The sequence below is a fragment of the Ylistrum balloti genome, unplaced genomic scaffold, assembly GCF_031769215.1.
Source record: "Ylistrum balloti isolate Yb309-2 unplaced genomic scaffold, AGI_CSIRO_Ybal_v1 Utg370504, whole genome shotgun sequence".
In the NCBI taxonomy this organism is placed as follows: Eukaryota; Metazoa; Mollusca; class Bivalvia; order Pectinida; family Pectinidae; genus Ylistrum; species Ylistrum balloti.
In genome coordinates, this window is record NW_026782326.1 from 331,902 (window position 1) to 355,262 (window position 23,361).

The 23,361-nt window shown below is 37.4% G+C and overlaps 1 protein-coding gene across 1 annotated transcript in view; it reads left to right on the forward strand.

Moving 5' to 3' along the window:
- The first annotated feature begins 7,794 nt into the window (after window positions 1-7,794).
- LOC132555566 (techylectin-5A-like) overlaps window positions 7,795-23,361 on the forward strand; it is a 28,825-nt gene continuing 13,258 nt past the window's right edge. Inside the window, exons 1-2 of the mRNA XM_060219916.1 lie at window positions 7,795-7,992; window positions 16,504-17,214. Coding sequence (XP_060075899.1) covers window positions 16,641-17,214 — 574 coding nt within the window. The 5' untranslated portion in view covers window positions 7,795-7,992; window positions 16,504-16,640. The remainder of the gene's footprint in view (window positions 7,993-16,503; window positions 17,215-23,361) is intronic.

Genomic DNA, 23,361 nt, shown 5'->3' on the forward strand with positions numbered 1-23,361 from the left:
TCTTGACAAAAAACAGAAACTTATTCCTTGGCAGCCATGATTTTATTGTCAACATCCTTTGGAGTTCAAGGCCCAATACTGTTTAAGATCGGCCAGAACGCTACTAACATTGAGATTTGTTGCATGCGTTTTTTTAACCGTGTCGTCCAGTGACAAGTACATATTGTTACTCCAAGTAGTAAACAGACGACAAAGGTCTTGGCGAGGCTATCTGTTAGTGCAATGGAAAACTCACAATTCACTGTCTAGAACGATCTGGGTTCGATTCCCCGATTGGATGCGAAAGTGCGGCTTTATTTTCATAGCCGTAATTATACTGAACGCTCCAACAAGACCAGCAGAAGTAAGACAACTTATTGATTTTATTGTAGAGCTGTCATTTCAAATGTAATTGTAGTTAGTAGTGCATTTTTTCACCACGGGTCCCTGACAGTCCCGTCATAACTATTCCAATAGTGACAGAATAAACACACATACCTGACATTGTTCTGAAACCATCTGATTTATGAAAATTACGATTATTGGGTTAGTGCATCACCCCAACTGGATGTTGACTTTTCTTTAGATAAACTTTGGATTTTCCTCAACCTATAGGTTTCAAAATTAAGGTCTTTTGCATCACTGACGAGTCCTAGAATGATGAAACAGCCATATGTTGCCGTTAAATTCACTGTTTGGCTCTCCTGTATCTAACTCTAGATTTAAAATGGGCTATTGACTTGTTTTGTACGATCTTGAAGAATAAGTGATATAGACACGTAACTTCCTGTAGATGGCATGATATTCAGTAAGGCTGTGAAACAATCAATTCCCAGATAATGACATTTCATACAGAAGTAAACAGCGATGTTTGGTGAACTAATTTTCCGAAAAAAGAAGCCCATTGGTGTACATCCATCCATTGATCACAACAAACACGAAAACATGCATTTCTTTGGCGTGTTTGAACCTTTAATCGGCAAAATATGATACGTACATACACGGGAGTTATTCTGGGATTTTTATACGAGAATGCGTGTTAAAATTTTAAAACTTCTAAGATTTCAGGAAAAAATATACAGGATTCATAGTGAAGCTTTTAGATGGATGTGCATGTACTCAACGCAGTGATGTGAATGCCGAGGATTCCGGGCGGATATATACTTATATTGCCAGAGAAAATCGATGACGGATTTCAGAGAATTCTGTCAAACTCTATATAACAGTCTCGGCATGAATGCGTGACAACTATGTTTTTATATACACTGGAATGTCGAGAAGATGCAGACACGTCAAAAATAAGCAATGACGTTTCTTCGACTTTAGCCTGGAACCGTCGTCTAAATCTTACTATTTTGTTGTAGACTAAGCTTATGTAAAAATCGAGCAGCAGCAGCTGCCGTCACACTTACATATCTAACCTTAAGTACAGCTCCATACAACTGACAGTTTGAAGATATGCCGACAAGGTCCGCGTTTGTTGGCAGTGGGATATATTAAACTTCCGGATTTTTTCTCCATCAATTTCGTATGTATTTGTATTATGTAACACACCCGTCGTGATAACTAAAAACAAAATTACTGAAATTATTGTCGTAATAGACAAACCACATTCTGTCTTTATGTGTTTCAAATTGATATTGATGTGCTGATTAATGTTACAAAGAGTCTTAATGCTTCTGATATGATTAATTCAAGATCATTTACTTTTTTGTTTTCTGTTTTTTGTTTTTGTTTTGTTTTTTGTTCGTTTGTTGGCGATCACTCCGTATTTAAAAACTTACACTTGATAGCACCTTCAGCTCTAAACCCGCTGCCGAGTAAATTCTTTTAAACACTTATATCGAATGACAATCATATCTTGTTTAGGAAACGATAAAAGATCTCGATTTTGCGATGATGCCCATGTAACTGGACACGTTCTTTTAGTAAACACTTCTGTGTTGGTTTCTCGTGTTAAGTAGCGTGCGTATTTCTCATCAATATCCATTTACGACTCGCTATACAAACTTACAGAGCCAGTGACGATGTAAGGTGATCACCGCCGAGCAGCGTAAAAGCCTCGGTAATGATGGGGGTATCGGGTACCTGCCCGGGTGGTCGGGCGACGCTTGCCTCACAGGTTTATACCAGACCCTAGCACGTGCCCACGTGTGATAAGTGTCTTTATTTAAGACTTTGTCCCCTATACGTCCCTGGTTAAAATATTACAAACATGACACTGTAGACCATATATATATATAAACTGAAATGCTATATCGGAGTGTCAGATTTATCATTTTTTGAAGCTGGTGTTCATTTTTTTTATTTCTCATTTGAGTGTAAATAGGTACTCGGTCGTTTTCGGTGGAGACGCTTTGTAAACTGTCGTTTGGTTGAGTTACACTATGAGTTATAATAGACTTTAAAACAAGTGACAGTTTTATTGACATCTTCATCAGATGCGTAATACAAAATGTCTTAATTACGGGGCGACAATCCGCGGCAGTATGGGGTATAACTAGCGTGTTTATAGCTGGTCATTATTGTCAGGAGAAAACATCGTACTTCTGATGTCACTTCCGCTTTGTAAATATCTATTCGACAATGTTACAAAGACGCTAAAAGGAAGTTGTTTTGTGGCAAAAAAACAGAGGAAAATTTTCGGATCGGGAAGAAAAAAAACCTATTCTGTTGTTTTCTTCAAAAACTGTTTCTCCCGTCACCAGTATAAGATTACAAGTTGACCATTAAATCGTGTGTCATACCAAAAACATTCGCCTCATACGGTTATTTGTCAGGTCATAATGATTTTGGTGTTTTTTGTTCTAAAAATAAACCAACACGGCAAGAATAAGTACTGGATTTCGTAACAACCGAAATAAGACCTTTTCACTGGGAGTTAATTCCTATTGTTTTAAGTCAAACGTAACGTAAAGATCGGAATCTGTCGGTTTCCCATGGGAACGGCGGTCAACTTCTGGTAGTTTGAAAATATTTGCGGTCAGTTTTGCCAAAATCGAGCCAATTTGTGATATCATCTACTATTAATAATGTTATTTATTTCTTATCTGCTATATTTCGATAAATTGGCAATGTGAGGTGCTAGCCCCTATGTTTTATTTATAGGGACAGACGTTAACGAGAAGCATTCCTTGTGAGAACATGGTATAGCCATGACCTGCTAACACTCACAACATTGCATTCCAACCTTATATCATAAAAATTCTGTAACTTCATGTTCCTACAGAGTTTACAAAGTAGTCAAACCTCTTTAAAAACAATAGAAAAAATGCATTTCATGCTACACGTCTTACATTCACAGCACTATGAGGCAATATTAACCTTGTATTGGATTGCAAAACAATGTTGTCGATAACATCTGTTCTCATACGGTACGAGTTTCAACGAAATAATAATATTTTTCCCTATTTGCAAGACATTTGGATTTTCTCAGAATTTATACAAAAACAACTTTTCTCTTAAATAAGAACACTGATGTACCATGAACAATGTCTTTCAACGTAATGATATAATATACTTTTCTGTAATGATTAAACACGTCATCCAGAAAAAGAGGGATACAAAACGAAACCACCGACTGATACCTATATCTTATACATATAGAAACACCTTTACTGTAGCGTCTAGATATAACCCTTAGGGTCTGTAAAACACTTATCTATAACATATAACATTTTTATTCATTTTGGAATTTTCTGTTTCTTTAAAAAGATAGCAACTCATGAATATTATACACTGTTGAAAGGAATTTTTATCTACCTCCCTGAAAACTACTTTCATTTTCGAGGTCGCCAACCTTATTGTTTCCAAGTAGTGTAAACGGTGTCGTGCTGTGCTATAAAGTTACCATAGGCAGGTGTCTGGTTTTAAAGAAGAACCATTTAGTGGTTTACAATAGGCCTATATGACAAAGTGAAGAAAGCAAAAGATGTCAATTTTCCGGTGATTAAGTAAGCAATTTTACGATTAGCAATTTGAGTTCGTGGACACTTGACCGTGAATATTTGGTTTGTCACGACAAGAATTAAGTGTATGTGAACTTATCTCAGGCTCATTCCAAAGAGTATATAATCTTCATAATTATGGTAGGTAAAATGATTTTAAGTAGCACTTGATTCTTCTTATAAAACAATTGGAAAATAGACGTAACACGAACTGCTGCGAAAAAAATAATAGGGTTAAAAAATAAAACTGATGTAGTTATTTTCATAAACTAGTTCCAATTAAAACAGCCGTCCCATTATGATTTGTATAAGTGCAAACACATCAGTGATTACGACAATGGGCCAGTCTACCTCGTGCGATTAGTTTAAATTGAATTTACAAAGGATCGTATGCGATTGGAATGTCTATAACAATTAATGGAGAAGAATTGTCTAATTTGCAATCTTTGAATTTGACCCAATGCTTTTATATCAGTGGTTGAAAATATGTAGGAATGGAAAAAACAAAATGTTTTTGCCATATATTACGACTTTATCAGCCTTTTATCTTTCTGTCTCGGTGAATGCCACCCAATTTTTGTCACCACGGCCAGATTGCTGACAATAGAACCTGCCTGCTGTCTGTCTTTAAACAGTTCCCACCGCGGTTTTGTCCTTTTATGAATTTGTTGACATGAGGACCCAAGGTATTTAAGGGGTCTTGCCCTGTGATTTTCTACCTTACAACAATAATACTATCTGGTGCTTAATTTTTGTTTCTTTGTTTTTAATATTTTTATTACGTCACTCACATAATTAAGTACAAGAGAGACAAAAGGTTCTTGATAAAAACACTCAATACGAAGTATCACACAGAGATTCATTCTAACATAAGTTTGCCAATTTCCCATTTTTGTCGGATCTGGTACTTAGATTTGTCAACCCCTGTAAATGAAGACTTCATTCTGGTGGATCTATAGTGTCCAGAGTCAGCTGACCACTTACGTTTGCTCCTTCTACCGTTTCTTGTGGTCCACACTTTCCCAGAAAACCGTTTAGTCTTCTCAGTGTCACCAATATTTCCAAAACACAAGCCTTCTCTTCTGTCATCAACCAGCCAGGTTCCGAATGAAACAAATGTCTACCTAGATGCGAATACGTACATTAATCTCATAAATGATAGTCGTTCTCATTTCTGATTTAATGAGAAATGAACTCCGCTTTGGGTTAATGTAAAGTGATAGTAATATTTGATGCATTATTTAGGAACTTAGTTTGCATGTCTTTTGTTATAGATAAGAAACGTTCTCTCGTAATCAGGAATTAGACTGCGAGGCAATCATGTTTCGAGTTTATTACACTGCTGAATTTGAGTACAAATCGTTACAGCATTTCTACTTAGCAGCACCTTATCATGCCTGTCAGTGTTAACCTAATGATATCAGATATCGAGTTTTGTATTGTTAATACATTTATGCCAAAACAATCCGTTTTTAAATGTTCAGATGATTTCATATTAATTCAAGCTATTTTTTTCCAGGATTATGAAAACAGAATATGAATATCATTGTACACCTAGACACTGTAATCAAACTCCCTGCATGAAGGGCTATATATAAAGTACACACTGTAGCACAGCAGAAACCTCGCTGTATCGGATAATACTTCTACTGTACCCCTAAAAATTTCATGCATACAATTATTTACTCATTTTGGAAATATAGGACTTAAATCACGAGTCAAGCTTCCTTAACATGACAAAGATCGACGTAACTGTACCCGGTGTGTGATCTTATCACCCAGAAATCATTACCACGGACCCACAATAAATTAACATTCCACAGATTACATGCTGTATTTTTTATCATATGAAGTTTTCCATCGTGGACTTTTCAGAGGACTGAAAAAAACACAGTTTGTAATAAATGTTTTTCTTATTTAAGTCCGTATGATAAATCCAACCGGTTATGCTTTGTTTCCGTAATGATTCAAAATCCGTCCATTAATTCTATACCAAAAGTATTATAAAGTACCTGTATTAAAATGTCATTAATTGATTAATTAATTATGACACGGTATTATATCTATATTACCTATACATTCCGTGTTATATAGATTGTGTACCTGGCAGTTACTACTCTCTAGACCAGGAGATATAATTATCCAGGTCGTAATTATCCTCCTAATTTCTTAAGGTTTATCGAGATAAATCGTTGAGATAAACATTAGCAGGGTGTAATAAATGGCCAGAATTACGTTATCGTGTTAGTATCACTGACACCGGCCCCTCTATATTCCACGACCGTGGGTCCGCGTCAACTCCCTAACCGTACACTCTATAAATCCAGGTGTCAATCACTAGTTAACAAAAGACCCGATAATAGGCAGTGATAAGGCCAACGAGCTGGCATTTAAACATCTACCAGGGCGGGTATCGGGGGAGGGTCGCTCGTAAATAAATAGCGATAGTACATTCCCAGCACACATATGTATACCAGGAATCGGGACCATTCACAACCCTGACGCTGTGTGGACAACTATTATGTAATTGATCTACAGGTGTAACTAGCTGACAGGTACTTGTATATATGTGTTTGTTTATACATATGCTACCCGGATTCAGTCACACACACGTTGTGGTGTAAGGAGACGATATACCGCATGGTATTGTAAATAGTGTGGACTTTTCTGCCGATTTCACTACGAACGATTTTCAAGGTAAGCACCTTACTTATTTCTGTCTATGTCAGAATCATAGAAAACATGTGTTATCAAAACTATATGTATCATTTTTTATTTGAACCAAATCGAAGTATGACGTACGTAAAACGACACGATTTTTGGCTAGATAGTATCATTATTTGTTCCCCGGTTACTTCACAAGATATAGAGGCTACACAGATTCTCTGGGTAATTTTTTTTATATTCATATCCGTAATCAGGTAACTTAAAATCTCTATTTTCATCAAAGAAATAGGAAGTTTAAAGTGATCTGAACAGCTGATACAAGTGTTATACAATGTAGGTGTAAATTATAAGTCTACAGTTACAGTTAAATTTCACACAGTAATTACGACCTGTGATCACTCAGCAAAAATGACACATCGCCATAATTTACCAATTAAAACGACACATAACAAAAAATAAAAACGACACAACTTCAAGCCACATGTATTTCTCATTAAACTGAACACCGAATTTATTGACTATTAAAATTATTTCCCATTTAAATACAAACCGTATTTATTTACCAATAAATATACAAACAACATTTATTTAAAGAAAATTATACATGTGTAACATTGTCATATCATATTGGTTTGACTGCGAAAAATACATGAGCCCTCTATTTAATGCTGCAACGAGAAAAAACAGACCACCGTGAATTAGTAACGGGTCGATCGCATTGATTTATTTCTAAAATCAACTTGCAGTCAAGATTTTCAAGTAAATTGGACATTTCATAATGATACACTGTTTCAGTGAAATTGACATATATATAGCGATAACTCAAATGAAAAATCAACCTGCATGAAAAATTTGATATTTGATAATAGGTTTCCGAGCATAACTTTAGTTACTAAATCACGTAAAAGTTTTAATCTTAACGGCTGGCCGACATACGTTCAAACTTCTTAACGAAATTTCTGCTAAATTTCAGTTATTTTTCTCTTTTTGCTCCAATTAAATAGTGTAAGGACTAGCTCCTGACGCTACGTTGTCCGGGTTGGTAGGGAGTAAGTGGAAGGGGTCGTAATTTGAACTCTAGTAGAGGGGGTATGTAGTAGACTTGTCTGCCAATGGACTGTCAGCCCATGATAGACACAGCACAGCCTCTCTGCACTGTCAGTTACAGCGCGTGTAGTGGCGGGATAGCTGGTCGAACGCACCGTGCTAATACATACACTCCTTATAAAATAAGAACGCCGGAAAGTTTACCAGGATATTGTCCGTGCGTCGTTTCCGTGTGATGTGGTCTATTTAAGTGGATACAGTTTCTCTGGGATATTACTTGGATTTTCTCACACAATTTGTGGTTGTAGCAAAATATCGGTGTTTATCGTGTTTCTGAGAATGGACTAGAAAGGTAAGTAAAGAAAGATAGACTATCTGTGTTGGTATTTATACACAATAACACCAATCAAAATGGCATGAATGAGTTTCTTATTTACAATTACAAACTTTTTGATATTTTTGCTTTAAATGTCGTTTTTCTTAGAATTATAATTTAGATTTTCCATTATTGCAAAAATTAATTGATACTTGTCTCTGACCTCAAACTTATCAAACGTTTTAAGACGTAAAACAGCTCCGATTTATCCGATACCTGGAGGAACTTCTGAAACAGAATACTTTGGGTGCGACACAGAAAGCTGTCTCGGGTAGGAGGAGAGATTAAGTACATAGTTCAATGGATTATCGCAGATTATCTGCTCGGTACCTGCCTGAGATATGTGGGATTATCAGATAAATGTGTTATTTATTTTACGTCATATTAACGTGAACGCATTCCTAACTTCGTGAGCCTAGATCGGTGTTCTGTAGACTGGAGATCTTGCCGTTATTTATTGCCACAACGTGTTAAATGCACAGCAGTCTTTGTGTTAACATAATGTTCGATGCATACAACAATCAAGTAACAAAGCGATTAATTACAAATTACACTTTCACGCCACGAATAATTATTAATCTAGGATGGAATTTGCTTAGTGTTAATCCAAGCGGATCAAGAACGTGTCATGAACACGCAGTGCGAGTATAATAAATTTCAGTGAAATATTTATTGTTCTTTATTTAATCAACATTGATCCAAGAGATAATTAATATCAATAATACGTGTATATTTTGTCACGGGTTCGCTATATATCATCACCTATAAAGACATTCTTGAGACCAAATTAATCGTCTTCTTTGCCATTAATCAGTGGGTTGCGTGTGACTTATTGTGACGAATAATGTTTCATATCTAGCGTAATTTTTAACAAGCAAAAATAAGCAATAAAAACATGCCACCATTTCGTGAGTGTGAGAAAAAACCCAAAATCCTGTCAGGTTATAGACGAACATCATATCCATTCACGACCACTAGGAACCCCTACCTACGTTATTGTAGGAACATTTCTATCAAACGTAAATTTCTTTAATTTAAAAACATTGAATTTACTAAACATTTTCTAAAATCTAGATTTTTGATGTATTGTTGGTTTCGTGATAAACATCTATTGAGCAGTTGTAAACAATGGCGATTTTTTATTCTATTAACGTTCACTCGTATATACTTTAAATAAAAATGTATTTAATTTTACAACGTTACTCTTGATAAATCTGTTTCGTGATATGGGTATGTAACACGCAAGCTTAATAATCCACCTGTTCGGGAAACAACGATTTAAGATTGTATACAGAAAACAATGATATAAAGAAAGTCATTTTTTACGTCGCTTTGTAAGTTTCCTTTGAAACTTTCGTGTTCCTTTGAGATCTGTTATGAAGTTACATGTACAAGTATATATAGCTTTTTATTTGAAAGTTTCCAACAAACAGTCCGCGTAAACATGCAGATGTCAAACCCTTAAAAATATATATGACTCAAAATAATGGCTCAACACCCCCCTATTGTACATATTGTGGAGTTAAATTCGTACAGTTATAGGGACGCTAATACAGAGTTTCACTGTTAGGTCGATATCATATATTTTGTTCTTCCTACGTGTTTAATAAATATAGAAACATTTCCCAAACCTATCGGATAACACACAATGGCATATAGATTTCAGAAAAGTGTTATTAAGAAATGTTATTGTTAAGTCGGACCGATCAGCACTTTAGGGACGCCTACTGTCGTTACTCTAACGATGTAAGGTCCCAATCGGTACATACATAGAAAACGTGCCAGCTTTCCGAGGAAAGTGCACTCACATATGTGATAAATCACGATATTATCCAATATTAAGTGATGTTTGGGGTGATACGGCGTTGGAACCTTCACTATCTAGACGCATGCTTTATCATAGAAATTGGCGATGATCGGAATGCTTGTAATACCGTCAAACTTAGAATAAACGAGTCAAGCCGGGAACGCATACACGGATAACCTGGAACGCTACAAAAGTGTGGAGTACAGGGATAACCTTGAACACTACAAAAGTGTGGTGTACAGGGAAAACCTGGAACACTACAAAAGTGTGGAGTACAGGGATAAACTAGAACACTACAAAAGTGTGGTGTACAGGGATAAACTGGAACACTACAGAAGTGTGGAGTACAGGGATAACCTAGAACACTACAAAAGTGTGGTGTACAGGGATAAACTGGAACACTACAAAAGTGTGGAGTACGGGAATAACCTAGAACACTACAATATTGTGAAGTACAGGGATAACCTAGAACACTACAAAAGTGTGGAGTACGGGGATAACCTCGAAAACTACAAAAGTGTGGAGTACAGGGATAACCTGGAACAGTACAAAAGTGTGGAGTACGGGGATGAATTGGAAGACTACAAAAGTGTGGAGTACGGGGATAACCTAGAACACTACAAATGTGTGAAGTGATATTTGTTCTCGTGGTAGACTGTTATTTAATCAGTAGAGGACTTTTGAACTAAGTTTCGTGGCGACAGGATCAAGAGATCTCCCTAGTAACTGTTGTACAATTTGATTTTAAATGAACATTGTATCTATATCACTACTTGTTACTACATTAATTTTCATCAGTATCAAGTACAGTTGTTCTGACTAGTTTGATTGAGCGAATCTAGCACAGTGCGTCAAGGACGCTGTTTGTACTTTAAAACATCATTATCAAATCTTCCTACATGTAACACTATCACGAGTTTGTTTGGATATGATTCTATGACAGGTTCCTACAAATATATCGCCAACAAGTGAAGCATGTGCGGAACATCACTGACGATTGGATCGCTCTGTTTATCATTTTAAATATAACAATATATAGCAAATAATTTCTGAACTATGTTTTACAACCTTGAGTCCAAACACGTGCAGGTTGTATACACGAACAACTGTAATCAATTACACGTGTATTGAGTGACAACAGCAGACACAACCTTTGAACTAACGGAACCTTAGGGAACTGGCAATATACACTCTTATCAGGTTGGCGCTTACCTGACCAACACTAATATAAGGAATCGTAGACGGACAAGAATTCCGGAACGATACCGAGCATAGTTTAGAGATATATATCAGACAATATATGTTATAGTTGTGTAAGCATATTGCTGATGGAAAACAGAAGTTAAGACAGCAGTCAAAAGATAAACTTGTCCAATATGTAATCATTTACAATTTTACATATCACTGATACCTCGCACTCTAAGTCCGCGTTGATGTTTTTTTTTTTTTTTTAAATTTTATTGAAGTTTTATATACATTTATATATATATATATATATATAGCTGACTGTTCGATTACATATTTACACTAAATATTTAGTTTGTAATGGTGCTAAGCCATTACAGGAGAGATATAGCTTGTCTTGTGTGTGAATCTGTTGTAGATCACTGTCATGTTAGTTACAATATCTAGATTTATCTTTCCTAATATTACCCACTTAGTGAGGCCGAGGACTTTGACAACCAATTGATTACACAGTTAATTAGAGACGAACCTGAAGGTCACATTGAAATATTCAGTACTGTTATAGTAGTAGCTGATGTTAATTGTCTTGGTGTATGATCGATTCTGCCGAGTCTGCAAAGTTGAGCCTTGTCTGTCAGAGGCACTTCAGTCTGTCTGCTGTCGTGCATTATGCATACGGCAGGCTGTTGACAGATTGAAATTCTCGTCATTTTCATCATTTTACTGAGTACGTCTACTAGATAGTTGTCTAATTCTTTAGATATAATAGTTATATGTTATAGATATAACACGGCACATGTTATAGATATAATACGGTAAATGTTATAAATATAATACGGTACATGTTATAGATATAATACGGTATATGTTATAGATATAATACGGTATGTTATAGATATAATACGGTATATGTTATAGATATAATACGGTACGTGTTATAGATATAATACGGTACATGTTATAGATATAATACGGTACATGTTATTAATATAATACGGTACATGTTATAGATATAATACGGTATGTTATAGATATAATAGTTATATGTTATAGATATAATATGGTACGTGTTATAGATATAATACGGTATGTTATAGATATAATAGTTATATGTTATAGATATAATACGATATATGTTATAAATATAATACGGTACGTTATAGATATAATACGGTATATGTTTTAGATATAATACGGTATATGTTGTGTAGTTACACTATAACGATGTACAAAAGTATTTCAACGGCTCTCTTATGTGCGAATAGAATATTTTTTACCATAACCAAAACACACAGGTTTCAAAGTGTTGTTATTTTTCCCGCTTTGTCTACACTGACAAATTGTGGAGCTGTGATACGAAAGGTGCCCTACCTATATGTATTAATGCGTCAAATTCTGTGTTGTTCACCAGTTATATAACTGTAATATGAGACTAACTGAAGTCTACATGACTTTGCCAATTTATTACGGTAATTTGTGTATTTGATGCCTCCCAGACATTTAACCAATTGTCATAAATCCTGACCCCACTCGACACATAAACCATAGGCGTCAGGGCGCACTCATCTCTTGACACGTGTAATAACACAATACCGTGTCGGATTATCGTGTCCGGCGCTCGTCTCGTAATTTAGAACTTTCCTCTCGCCAATAAAAGTATACCCCAAACAAGCATATTTCCCATTAAGGTGATGTTTTAACAAAAAAAGAACTTCGTTACATAACTGATAAATATGCGACTAGCAGCAACTTTTTACAAGCGCCAGAAAGAACAGAGACAATTTGAAATGCTCGTCTCACCCAGCGTGTGAGCGAGGTTAGCGCAGCGGCTGGTAGACTTTCTATTGATTACAAATCAAACCCCAGTAGACCTATATATAAACACTAATGAATTAGGTTTTAATTTCTCCGATTGGTTTAGTCATCGTTTGTTTACAGGCCGCTTCTGTTTTGATCTATCCCTATGATTCACACCAATCGCGTTTACTATTTTTCCTAATGGGTTTTCCATACGTACGGAATATATACGCTCGGAGGCTGTTGAGGAAGGTGGCTCATCATTTCATTGTGTGTATGATTCATACACAACAGTTTAAATAATTTGCACACTGATGGTATAAACACATCTTTAGATGGTGTGGAAGCGGGACCATTCTAGTCGGACGGTTTAAACCTACGAAAAGTCGGCACACTGTACCAAATCTGGCACTTCTTGAACCAGTCGATTAATGGCAGGAGATTGGTAGCACCGACTAAACAGCTGACGAAAAAAAACGACCGCCGGTCCGGCAACCGGATAAAATTCGTATTACGTATGTATTTCTAACGTTCACGGATGTGCTTACCTCCGAGAACATTTCATCTAAACCGCAAATTGAATTGTTTGCTCCATATAGACCCACTTCACGTAGTTACATATTATTTTTATTTTAGCTTACAGCGATTTAGCTTCGTCACCTGGGTACCTGGCAGACATGAAAGTGAACCCGTATATTAATGCCCCGACCACGTCTCCGGGGTTGCTTGTACGATGTTCCCCTGGGTCAGGCCACGTGTTTAAAATTTAGGCGTGCACGTTCTGCTTACTTACAACTAAGATATGTCGCTTATAATCATGTTGTGTCCGGCCTTGTGTCGTGTTTCACCAAATTCTTGTTGTTTCGTGCCAAGACTTGACACTGGTAGTGCACTGCGCGTGCACGTCTGACAACTGGACATCATGCAGAGCGTTCATGTCTTGACCAGTTGGTACTTGCATGTCCGACGTATACAGTGTGTGTGGTAGAGGTAATGATGTACGGATCACTTGGCACGTGCTGATGACTGACCACCTTATGTTGGCGGTGAAGAGCTGTGGGAACGAAGCAGTAGTGACACACGCACTGGCCATGCACGCTCACCGTGCATCTGTGCTTCTTCGTTTTGTACTCCCACAGTTATTGTTTCGACAGATGTTTAATTCTAAATCAAGGAAACGTTATTGGTCGTTTAGGTTCTTATATCTAAAAGTGTTTGATGAAACCAATGACCACAGTTTATGATAGTACAGCCCCATCGGCCTTGTCACACTCTGTGTCACGGCGGGGAGCCTATTGACATCACGAGTGCCACACATCCATGGGACCCGTCTGTACAGCCTATAACTCCTGTGTAACTGGACCTCACCACTTGTTTCCGAGTCTCCATAACGCACTTTATACCTTCTCCACTTCAGAGGCTAATGAGTCTAAAAGTACGGGACCCCGAAGCTGCCGTTTCTGTGTCGTATAGTAGTACTCATGGTATCTCGTGTTTTAGTGCTAATGGTGTCTCATGTCGTAGTTCTAATGGTGTCTCGTGTCGTAGTTCTAATGATGTCTCATGTCGTAGTTCTGATGGTGTCTCGTGTCGTGGTTCTAATGGTGTCTCGTGTCGTAGTTCTAATGGTTTCTTGTGTCGCGGTATTAATTGTGTCTCGTGTCGCAATACTAATGGTGTCTCGTGTCGTAGTATTAATGGTGTCTCGTGTCGCAGTATTAATGGTGTCTCGTGTCGCAGTATTAATGGTGTCTCGTGTCGCGGTATTAATTGTTTTTAGTGCCGTAGTATTAATGGTGTCAAGTGTCGCAGTATTAATGGTGTCTCATGTCTCCATATTAATGGTGTCTCTTGTCACAGCACTTACGACGTTTACTAACCGATCGACATTATGATATCGTCTTAATGTAGGAAATGTTTTTGAAAAGATATAAATAAAACTGATACTAACATGGCGGCGAAGAACTGTTTTCCTTTGAACAAGATTGTAGCTGTTGTAATGTGGAATCCTAGGTCTGTGCAATGTGATTAGATAGGTATATCATATACCTAAAAACAAAGTAATTCAGGGTTTCAGAACTGGTACAGATAGGATGTGCAAACAGTGTACACAGCATTGAAACAGAAAACTGCAGATAGTAGTCTTATATTGTAACTTTAATGGTCGACAGGGAACTTTGTGTCAGATAGGAGATTGCAGGAATTATTTTTTTGTGAGAATAAAGCCCCCTTTAGCTGCTCATACACCTAATATACTGAACGAGTTTTGTTGGGGTAGGGAGTCCCTGGAATGAGGGTGTTCTTTGATGAACTATGGTTCCCATGAAAACCTGATAATGTTACAAGATGTACGCAATAGTAGAACTGAGTGCACCGAAGACTCGAAATGAACACTTTTATTTCAAATATGTACAACTGTTACGCAAAAATGGGCGGCTTTGTGCACATTATATTTGATATGTTATGTAGTAAAACATTCGATTGGTCAAACACTATCAACTGTAATACTTCAGTATAATAAAAATTGTCTAAAAAATAGCGAATTCGTGGACTGAAACAACACAACTAAACCTTTCGTATTTGATTCTGACGTCTCTATACTACCAGGCTCCACGTGAGTCGTAAAGTGTAGCCTTTGATATACGACAGTTTTTAATTAGTCATATCCAGGGGTGTTGTGTCTGAGCATGCCATTGATTAAGTATGTAGTAGTTGTATGTAGTAGCATTTAAAATGACTAATTAACAGGTAAGTAAACTCCAGGTGAGGCAGCATTGCTATTTAATTGCTCACCCAAAACAATGTCATCCATTCATTCATCTATCCACACGTAATAGTACATTTCTTCACTCACTGAAAAAATCGAATCCATCAAACGTCAGTGACTTAGAAGACAATCCCATTCAAGTTAAAAATCCAAATGTCAAATATTTCATTTTTAAAAGATTTTGTATTAATCATCAGAGATACGTATATATTTTTTTCTCTTTCTCGCAAATTCCAGACCACTTTGACTGTGTTATTGTGACGTAACCCCAGTGAGCGTGTAAGTATAGATTTAAGAGCTGTATACACGAAGGCATTGTGATATTTTGGTGTCAAGTACGAGATGTAAATATGCTCTATTACGGCTATTTTTTCCACTAGTCTTAACTTACGTCATGTTGTTTTCTTCGTGTAGCCACATATAGCCACTCGAACTCGCCCTGTGTGTGATTTGTCTGTCTTAAATTATAAACCCCTGAACAAAAGACGGACATAATGACCGGAACATTTGCGAATCATATGACGCCATTTATGTTGATCCAGGTCTAAGTAACAACAATAAGGTGTGATGATAACGTCGATTTACTCAGGTTCCGCAAGGATCAGCCGTATCCTGGGTCGCTATCAGGGCGGGTGCGTTCGATTGTTACTTATAATACTCTTCTCCGATCACATAACAAGATGATCAGCGTGTTTCTAGACATCAAAGATCTCTGTTACAATGGATCTTCAGTGGGATATATAGCGTATTTAATAGTTTTGTTTACTTACATTATAACCAACAGGTTCAGTTATTTTCCTGTGACGTCACTGTGAGTCACGACACCCGACTCGACCTTATGGACATTCGACGGGGTCCCTACATCGCCCACGGTCTGATGGGTCTAGTTACATTTAGTATTATATTTCACTACTGTTTTTATATTTTCCAGGTAAATATTATTTACCATGCGGAGGACCGCCAGAAGAAAGATGTTTTGTGATGGAGCGAGGTGTGGCATATAGAACAGAAAAAGAGCCAAATAGACGATAAAAGCTTTTAGCAGGAGAGGATAACACTATATTCAGTATGGATTTACGGCGAGTGTTACAAGGGATGCTGTGCCTGTCTGTGTTTGTGACGATGTACTCAACGGTACCAGTACCCCGTCACCGAAAAAGGAAGATCAGACCGTGCAGATGTAAAAAGTTATTAAAAGATATCAATGACGTCATAGATTCCAAAATTAAAACATTAGAGGAGAAATTCGTAGAACGTTTACCTATTATAAATGACTTAAATATTAATAGCACAGTAAGTTTACAAGAAATGAACTCAAAAATGAGTCGACTGTTTCGTGACGTTCAGGAAACAGAAGAGGTGTTACGACGGGAAAGTCTGGCGCTAAGGCAGGTGAAGGAACACATGCAGACACAGAGTGACACTATGGGTAATATGAGTGAGGGTCTGAGCGCTGTCGAAGCGATTGTCAGAAACTTAACTAAAGTTGTGGAAAATTTGAGAGTTATTCCTTCCAGTTCTATAAGTAATGCCATTGTGGACCAGACTACTACAACTACAACGACATCCCCTACTATGCACGCGGCTCATCAACCGGACGTTCCATCACAAGATGGCCCAGCACCCATTGTTTACCCCAGACGTAAGTATAATCTTTTATTTTTCTACATATTTGTGATATTTTACGGAACGACAAAACTAGAAATGCCGACAGAGGTATATAGTCTGCTACAGCTGCTGACTGTACTTACCAGCGTTATGTAATGGGTTTTATCATTGGCCTGTACGCCACCCACAAACATTAGGTTCGTGTTTTCTGTAAGCAATTAACCCTTGTAATTACTATGTATTAGCATAATTATCCCTCACGGATCGCTGGTGTTACTGATGAACTTGGTGTCAGAACAAGAGCGATGCCAACGCCCGCTGCCTTTCAATAATCCCACAGGACCCATACGTCACAAGGGGGATTAGGGTGCACGGATAAACAGAAGTCTATTGCGGTCAGTGTTTGGATAACGAGCATCCTGGGAAGTGTAAGGTTTTGCTGACACCGCGGGGGTTACAGATACGCTTGGTCTGGTGTATGTCCTAGTTGCCAATGTTACTCACTTACAGATGGATACACACAGTCAGTTTAAGTGAGGATGATGTTCTCACTTAAGTTCGACTCCTTTACTCGAGTGTTCTTACTATCAATTTATTTTATCGTGAGAGACAAGGATACATATTTTACTTTCTGCTGGTCATCATGAACTGTAACACGTGACAGTGTTGATGGTTTGTGTATTTGCTAAAAAAGTAAATTGCGTTGCCTTCCTACTGACAGCTATTTACACAGAAAATATCCGGAATTAAGTTGTTTTCTATATGTGTTTGGTGGCCGGTTTACGGAGTTGTAACGCCTTTTACCGTGATGTCCGGGGTTCAATTCTCCGTGAAAAGGTATAGGGTCACCTAACCAACCACTTGGGCTTTTTTTTCTCCGGGTACTCCGGTTTCCTCCCATAGCAAGACCTCTTCTGGGTCAACAAGATTGATAAATATAAGCTTGATTCGCAATTTCTGTAAGATAGATACAAGATAGAGTATATAAATACATGAGTTATCGATGTAATAAACCATTGACAAACTAATTTATCGCTGCGTTCCGTGCCCATGTATATCGGTAAATAATAGAACGTGTGTGTCTTGACCGGAGGTCAGTACGCCCTGATAAATTTCATGGATGCTACACCCCCAGTGTGCAATACGATACACACACTTTCTACTAACTCAGTTTTTATGGCAAATAACACACATCGTTTACTCCACGTCTGTCTTGTCTCTAGAATCTGACGGACTAAGAACATCCCCGATAATTACCGGAACAATCAGCGGCGCATGTCTCTACATCTGCTGACACGTTTGAAACAGTTGTCTTTCCCTAGTAGCCCCTACCTTCACGGGCTCAAGTGATTTCTATTTTGATTGAATGCAGACAAATTAAAGTGTTTGGGTTAATTTAATACCTACATCGTTTGTAACAAAGTTATTGTTTGTAAGACTTACAACTAGAGGTTACTTCGTGGATGAATGGCGTCAATAAGACGAATATTAATGAAATTGAACATTGGTGTGTAAACATGTACTGTTCCAGATTGGTTACAATTGCGACATAATCTTAAAGGGATATATTTACCGATATATAGCTTTGTTTCTAAAAATAAAAACAGATACGGATATGTAGAGAACGATCTTTTATTTTAATTTAAAATCAGACCTATTTAACGCGGTGCCAATTCTGGTATTCTAAATGCCGGAAACGGATGATTACTAAGAACGGGAGTCAATTATTCCGGAAACATATCTGGAGTGAATCTCAGTGAGCTGTATGGGTATATGGGTGTCTGCCAGATGAGATAGGGACAGGATTGGGGCTAAACTTGGGCCTTGTACACGCTGTCTTATCCTTCACGATTCAGACCTATCTCGTTGCCATCACAGTACAGGGTAATAGTTCTAATTGACATTGTTGAAATACTCAGAGGTGTTAAGAGATAACACTGTTAATGTATGTGTTTGATGTATGTGTTGACATCGAATGTACAAAGTGGGTCTGGTCCGGAATGGTTTAAACCTCTTTATGTATTTTATCTTCCCGTGATTTCAGACATTTTATTATGAATCAAAATCAGCAGAGGTCGTACTGCGGTACGCGAACCTATCATCGTGTCAACAGCTCGACATATCCCCCAAAATGGAAATCATATTTCTGTCTGTAGAGTGCTGGTTGATGGGGGTTAATATGACGTCAGTCACTTTGTGACAAACCTATGTGGAACCAACACATGACGGTACCACTTTCAATAAACGATTTATTTCACAAAATTAGATACATGTTTCAGAATGGGAAGGGGTTTATAACGGGAACGGATGTTTTTTTATCTCCTCATTTAAGAAATTGAATTTAACCACAAAGCGTTTAAGCTTTTCCCCCTTTTGGTCAATTTCAAACACTTTCCACTGCAATTTGTGTAAAAAGAGTTCGCGTGTTTAGTTTCCTAAACTGATTTCATTTACAAGTCATTGATTGATATTTTCGGACGGACAATTTCATATTTTTTGCCGTGGAAATCTGTTAAAAGAGAAATTAATGTTATCGCGTTAATCTAGTTTAAATATAGCTGTATTATTGTTAAACGAACAGAGGAAGGATTTGGTTTACACAGAATAGCTGGAGGTAATGAAACTCTCCCTAGATAGCACAACGTTACTTCTATCGTTATCATGACCGATGTTATCACACTGTTCAGACCCGAGGAACCAAAAGGAACGCTCGAACCTCCTACCGACACATCATTTCCTCAGGAGTTATTGAATGAAAAAACGCCAAAAAAATCAAATAAGCAAGATAACTTTAACATTGGTTTGCAGTTAGATGGATGCTGAGTTGATCTTATTTAAATCATTCCTTGATTGGAATTCACTTCATTACCAATATAATAAGTGTTATGTTCCCTCTCCCCTCCCCGTCCCTCAGTACTTTAGGCGTATCAATTTGCTGACGGCTGTAGCGTGACACACCTGATCGGGACAAATCACTATTCTGTAAACTTTTATCAATCCGCAATCTTATCTAGTACCACATCTAAGCGTCCAATCAGAATGTTTAATGAAGCTTGCTGATTATTTGACGAGAAGAGTAACTTTTCCCCATGCTCACGGTTCCTCGTGTTTCGTGTAACTCGTTATCTCGCCCTTTTTCTAAAGAACACTAATTTAGCCACCCATTCTCAACATCACCTTTAGGTTGAAACTTCATCCACTTACTTGTAAAAAATTAGTAAATGGGAGGGAGGTACTCTTACAATGAGTCATCTATCTGATCTGATACTTTGGCACATTCTTAAACACCTTTGAATTGTCAGAAGTCATAAGGACAGTTCAGTGTTTATTACTATTATATCCATTGATTGTAGGAATAACAGACCGTTAAAATTATTGATTTGTTTCCTATGAGTTAATGTGGGGTCTTTTTTCATTTATCATTCTTCATCGATACAAGGCTCCTGCAGTCTTCGATGCGCGAAGAATTGTGTCATCAAGATGTTCCGCTTCGGCATGTGCAGTTCAGCAGATCATTTATTGAGACTATTTTCGTGGTATCATTTTTATGATGTCGTTGTTGTGAGGAACACGTGTAACTTAGTCGCAGGCACCGGTTTTATTTTAGCAACCTATCACTAACCTCAACTGACCAATCAGAGCCGGAGTATATAGTTCACTCGGTCGTCAGGTTAGACTAGGTCATCCACTACAACATGTCCGCCACTCACTGAAAGCAGATTTCACGTTAGAATCGAAACTCTGTAGGTTGCATTGTAAACAATTACCTAACAATTGTTTGGTGTGTTAGGGAAATAATTCGTAAACATGGTTCTTGAGAAGGTAGCAATTTAAATCATTTGCTTCTTCCAAAATTATGTCTAGGATGTCTCGTTAGGCGATAAAGAGAAATATTCACAGAAAACGTTACATTGTTGTCAAAGTGGAGAATTTTCACGGGAGCTGAATAAAAAATATAACTCTTAGTAAAACGCACAGTGTGTCGAACTATGTGCGGAACCGTATAGACAAATTTGATGTTGAATTCCGTGTTTTTTTATGATACGCGGGATCGGGGGAGGGGGGAAGGGGAAGGGGGTTGTTACCCCGACAGAACCTGTTGATAGGCTATGTAAGACCAAACACCTGTTGGCTAGCAAAGATCACTGTCTGAATCAAACGCGCCGTGATTATGTTCTAAACCGAATAAAAACGCACTGAACTGTTTTAAGTTTATATCGTCAATATGTTACCGAAAATACCAGCTTGTTTATACGAGACAAGCCACCACGTTATGCACACGGCAGGCCAATCTTGTCTAATTTGTTTGGATTTTTAGAATCAGATTCTTAAAATACTGCTTGGTTTACATAGGGTAGAGCCCTGTGGTACCACATGGTTAATGTAAAGCCTCAAATATATCGGTGATACTCTATCTCACGTGGCAATTATAGAAATGTGTAGATGGTACAATTAATACATTATCTAAGTACTGCTAGGAACACACGGTACCGTCCACGAACAACAAGTGACTAGCGTATCTATGATGCTGGTTCCGGGCGTCAACGTGTTACATCATACCCCCACTAATTGATAAGTATTAGGACATGTAATTACTTCGTTGTGTAGATATGATCACAGTTTACTATCCAATCTTCGTCTATAACACAGTAGTCGCCAGTTTAAAAGGTATATTTAATTGACATCACTTGTTTTTCCTCCAGAGTCGATGACAAATGCATGTGCTGTTTCATTATTTTCATTGTTTATAATCAATCTTTGGGCTTGTGTCGATTTTTTTCTTCTTACGCCTGATTCACTGAATCCATCATGGCGGCCTCCGTCAGTGATTGTCATCTGTGTGTTTACTCGCTCGGTAAAACGGAACGATTCAACGGCTATAAAGGTAACAAAATGGCGATTATTTGAGCTCTTATCTGGAGCTATAATGTTTAAAACATTCGCTAAAACTCATTGTCAGTTTTCCTGTTGTTTAACAGTTTATGCTTTTTAGACTGCTAGCTATTCATTTATCAATGGCTTTAAGCTGTCGGGTGCGTTGTACCGGGACAGATTTTTTTATTAACACTGGGTAACTGTATCCGGTATTATCTGCGCAAGGGTAACCCAGGTTTTGTAAATGTTTAAAAATCCGAAGACGGTTTGCGAACCGGAACGGGATTTAGCAACCATTTACTAGATCTAAGCGCAACACCTGCCCGAGTATACTCAGGACTGTAGTTGTGGAAAACAAAAGCACATTTATCCAGTGAAAAATCTGTGGAAATACATGGGAAAATCAGCCGTCTTATCGCAGGCGTCAATACCTTGGTTAGAAACAGTACACCTCATTGACAGTGCTTATCATATAGTCCGTTCTGTGAACATGTTTTTTTTTAATAAAAAAGTTTCCTGTGTGTTTAACACGAGATTAAAATCAATATCCTTGTTCGATTTCATTTCACCAATGTGTTCACCGTTCAAAGTGGAAACAAACATGTGGCCTTCTTTTGTCTAACCTCAGAAAGGTATACCAAATAACGCTATTGTGCAATTCGTCTGTTCTACATTGTTTCGCTCTATATGGATTTAGAATACTGTTTTTTTTCTTCTTTTCTTTTTAGATCACCTTCCACAATTTCCCGCTTGTGTATAGAAACCGTCATTATATATCAACATTTTACAGATACTTCGTTACAATAAACGGGGTAATTTTGACCACAATAACGAATTCCGCTACTAATTGAATCACTTAATGAGAAGTTTGAAACATTGACATTTCCAGATCTGTACAGTGAGTGGTCCGTGCTTCTGTATGGTCATTAGTAAATACGATACTATTGAATGAAGAGCCCCAATTATACGCATGTGCGGATTAAAGTAGATCGTGAATACTTCCTGTTTTGACTTCAAAAGTAAATGTACAAGATAACGATCTCCAACTTCCGGTGAAGTCACTTAATTAATTTGAATTGTCCTACTCAATAACAGGCTTTATTGGATGTCCTTAGCTGTCCCAGATTATGACAAAACATAACAATGATCTTCAGGGAATACATGTATGCTTAGGGGTTCTTTGCTGAACATAACCATTACAGAATAGTGTTTCACAAGGAAATAACAAAAAAAACTCTTCGAATCGTCTGTGTAGAAGTATGTTTTTCTTGTTTATTTTAGAGTTCCTTCGTACACATCACATTTT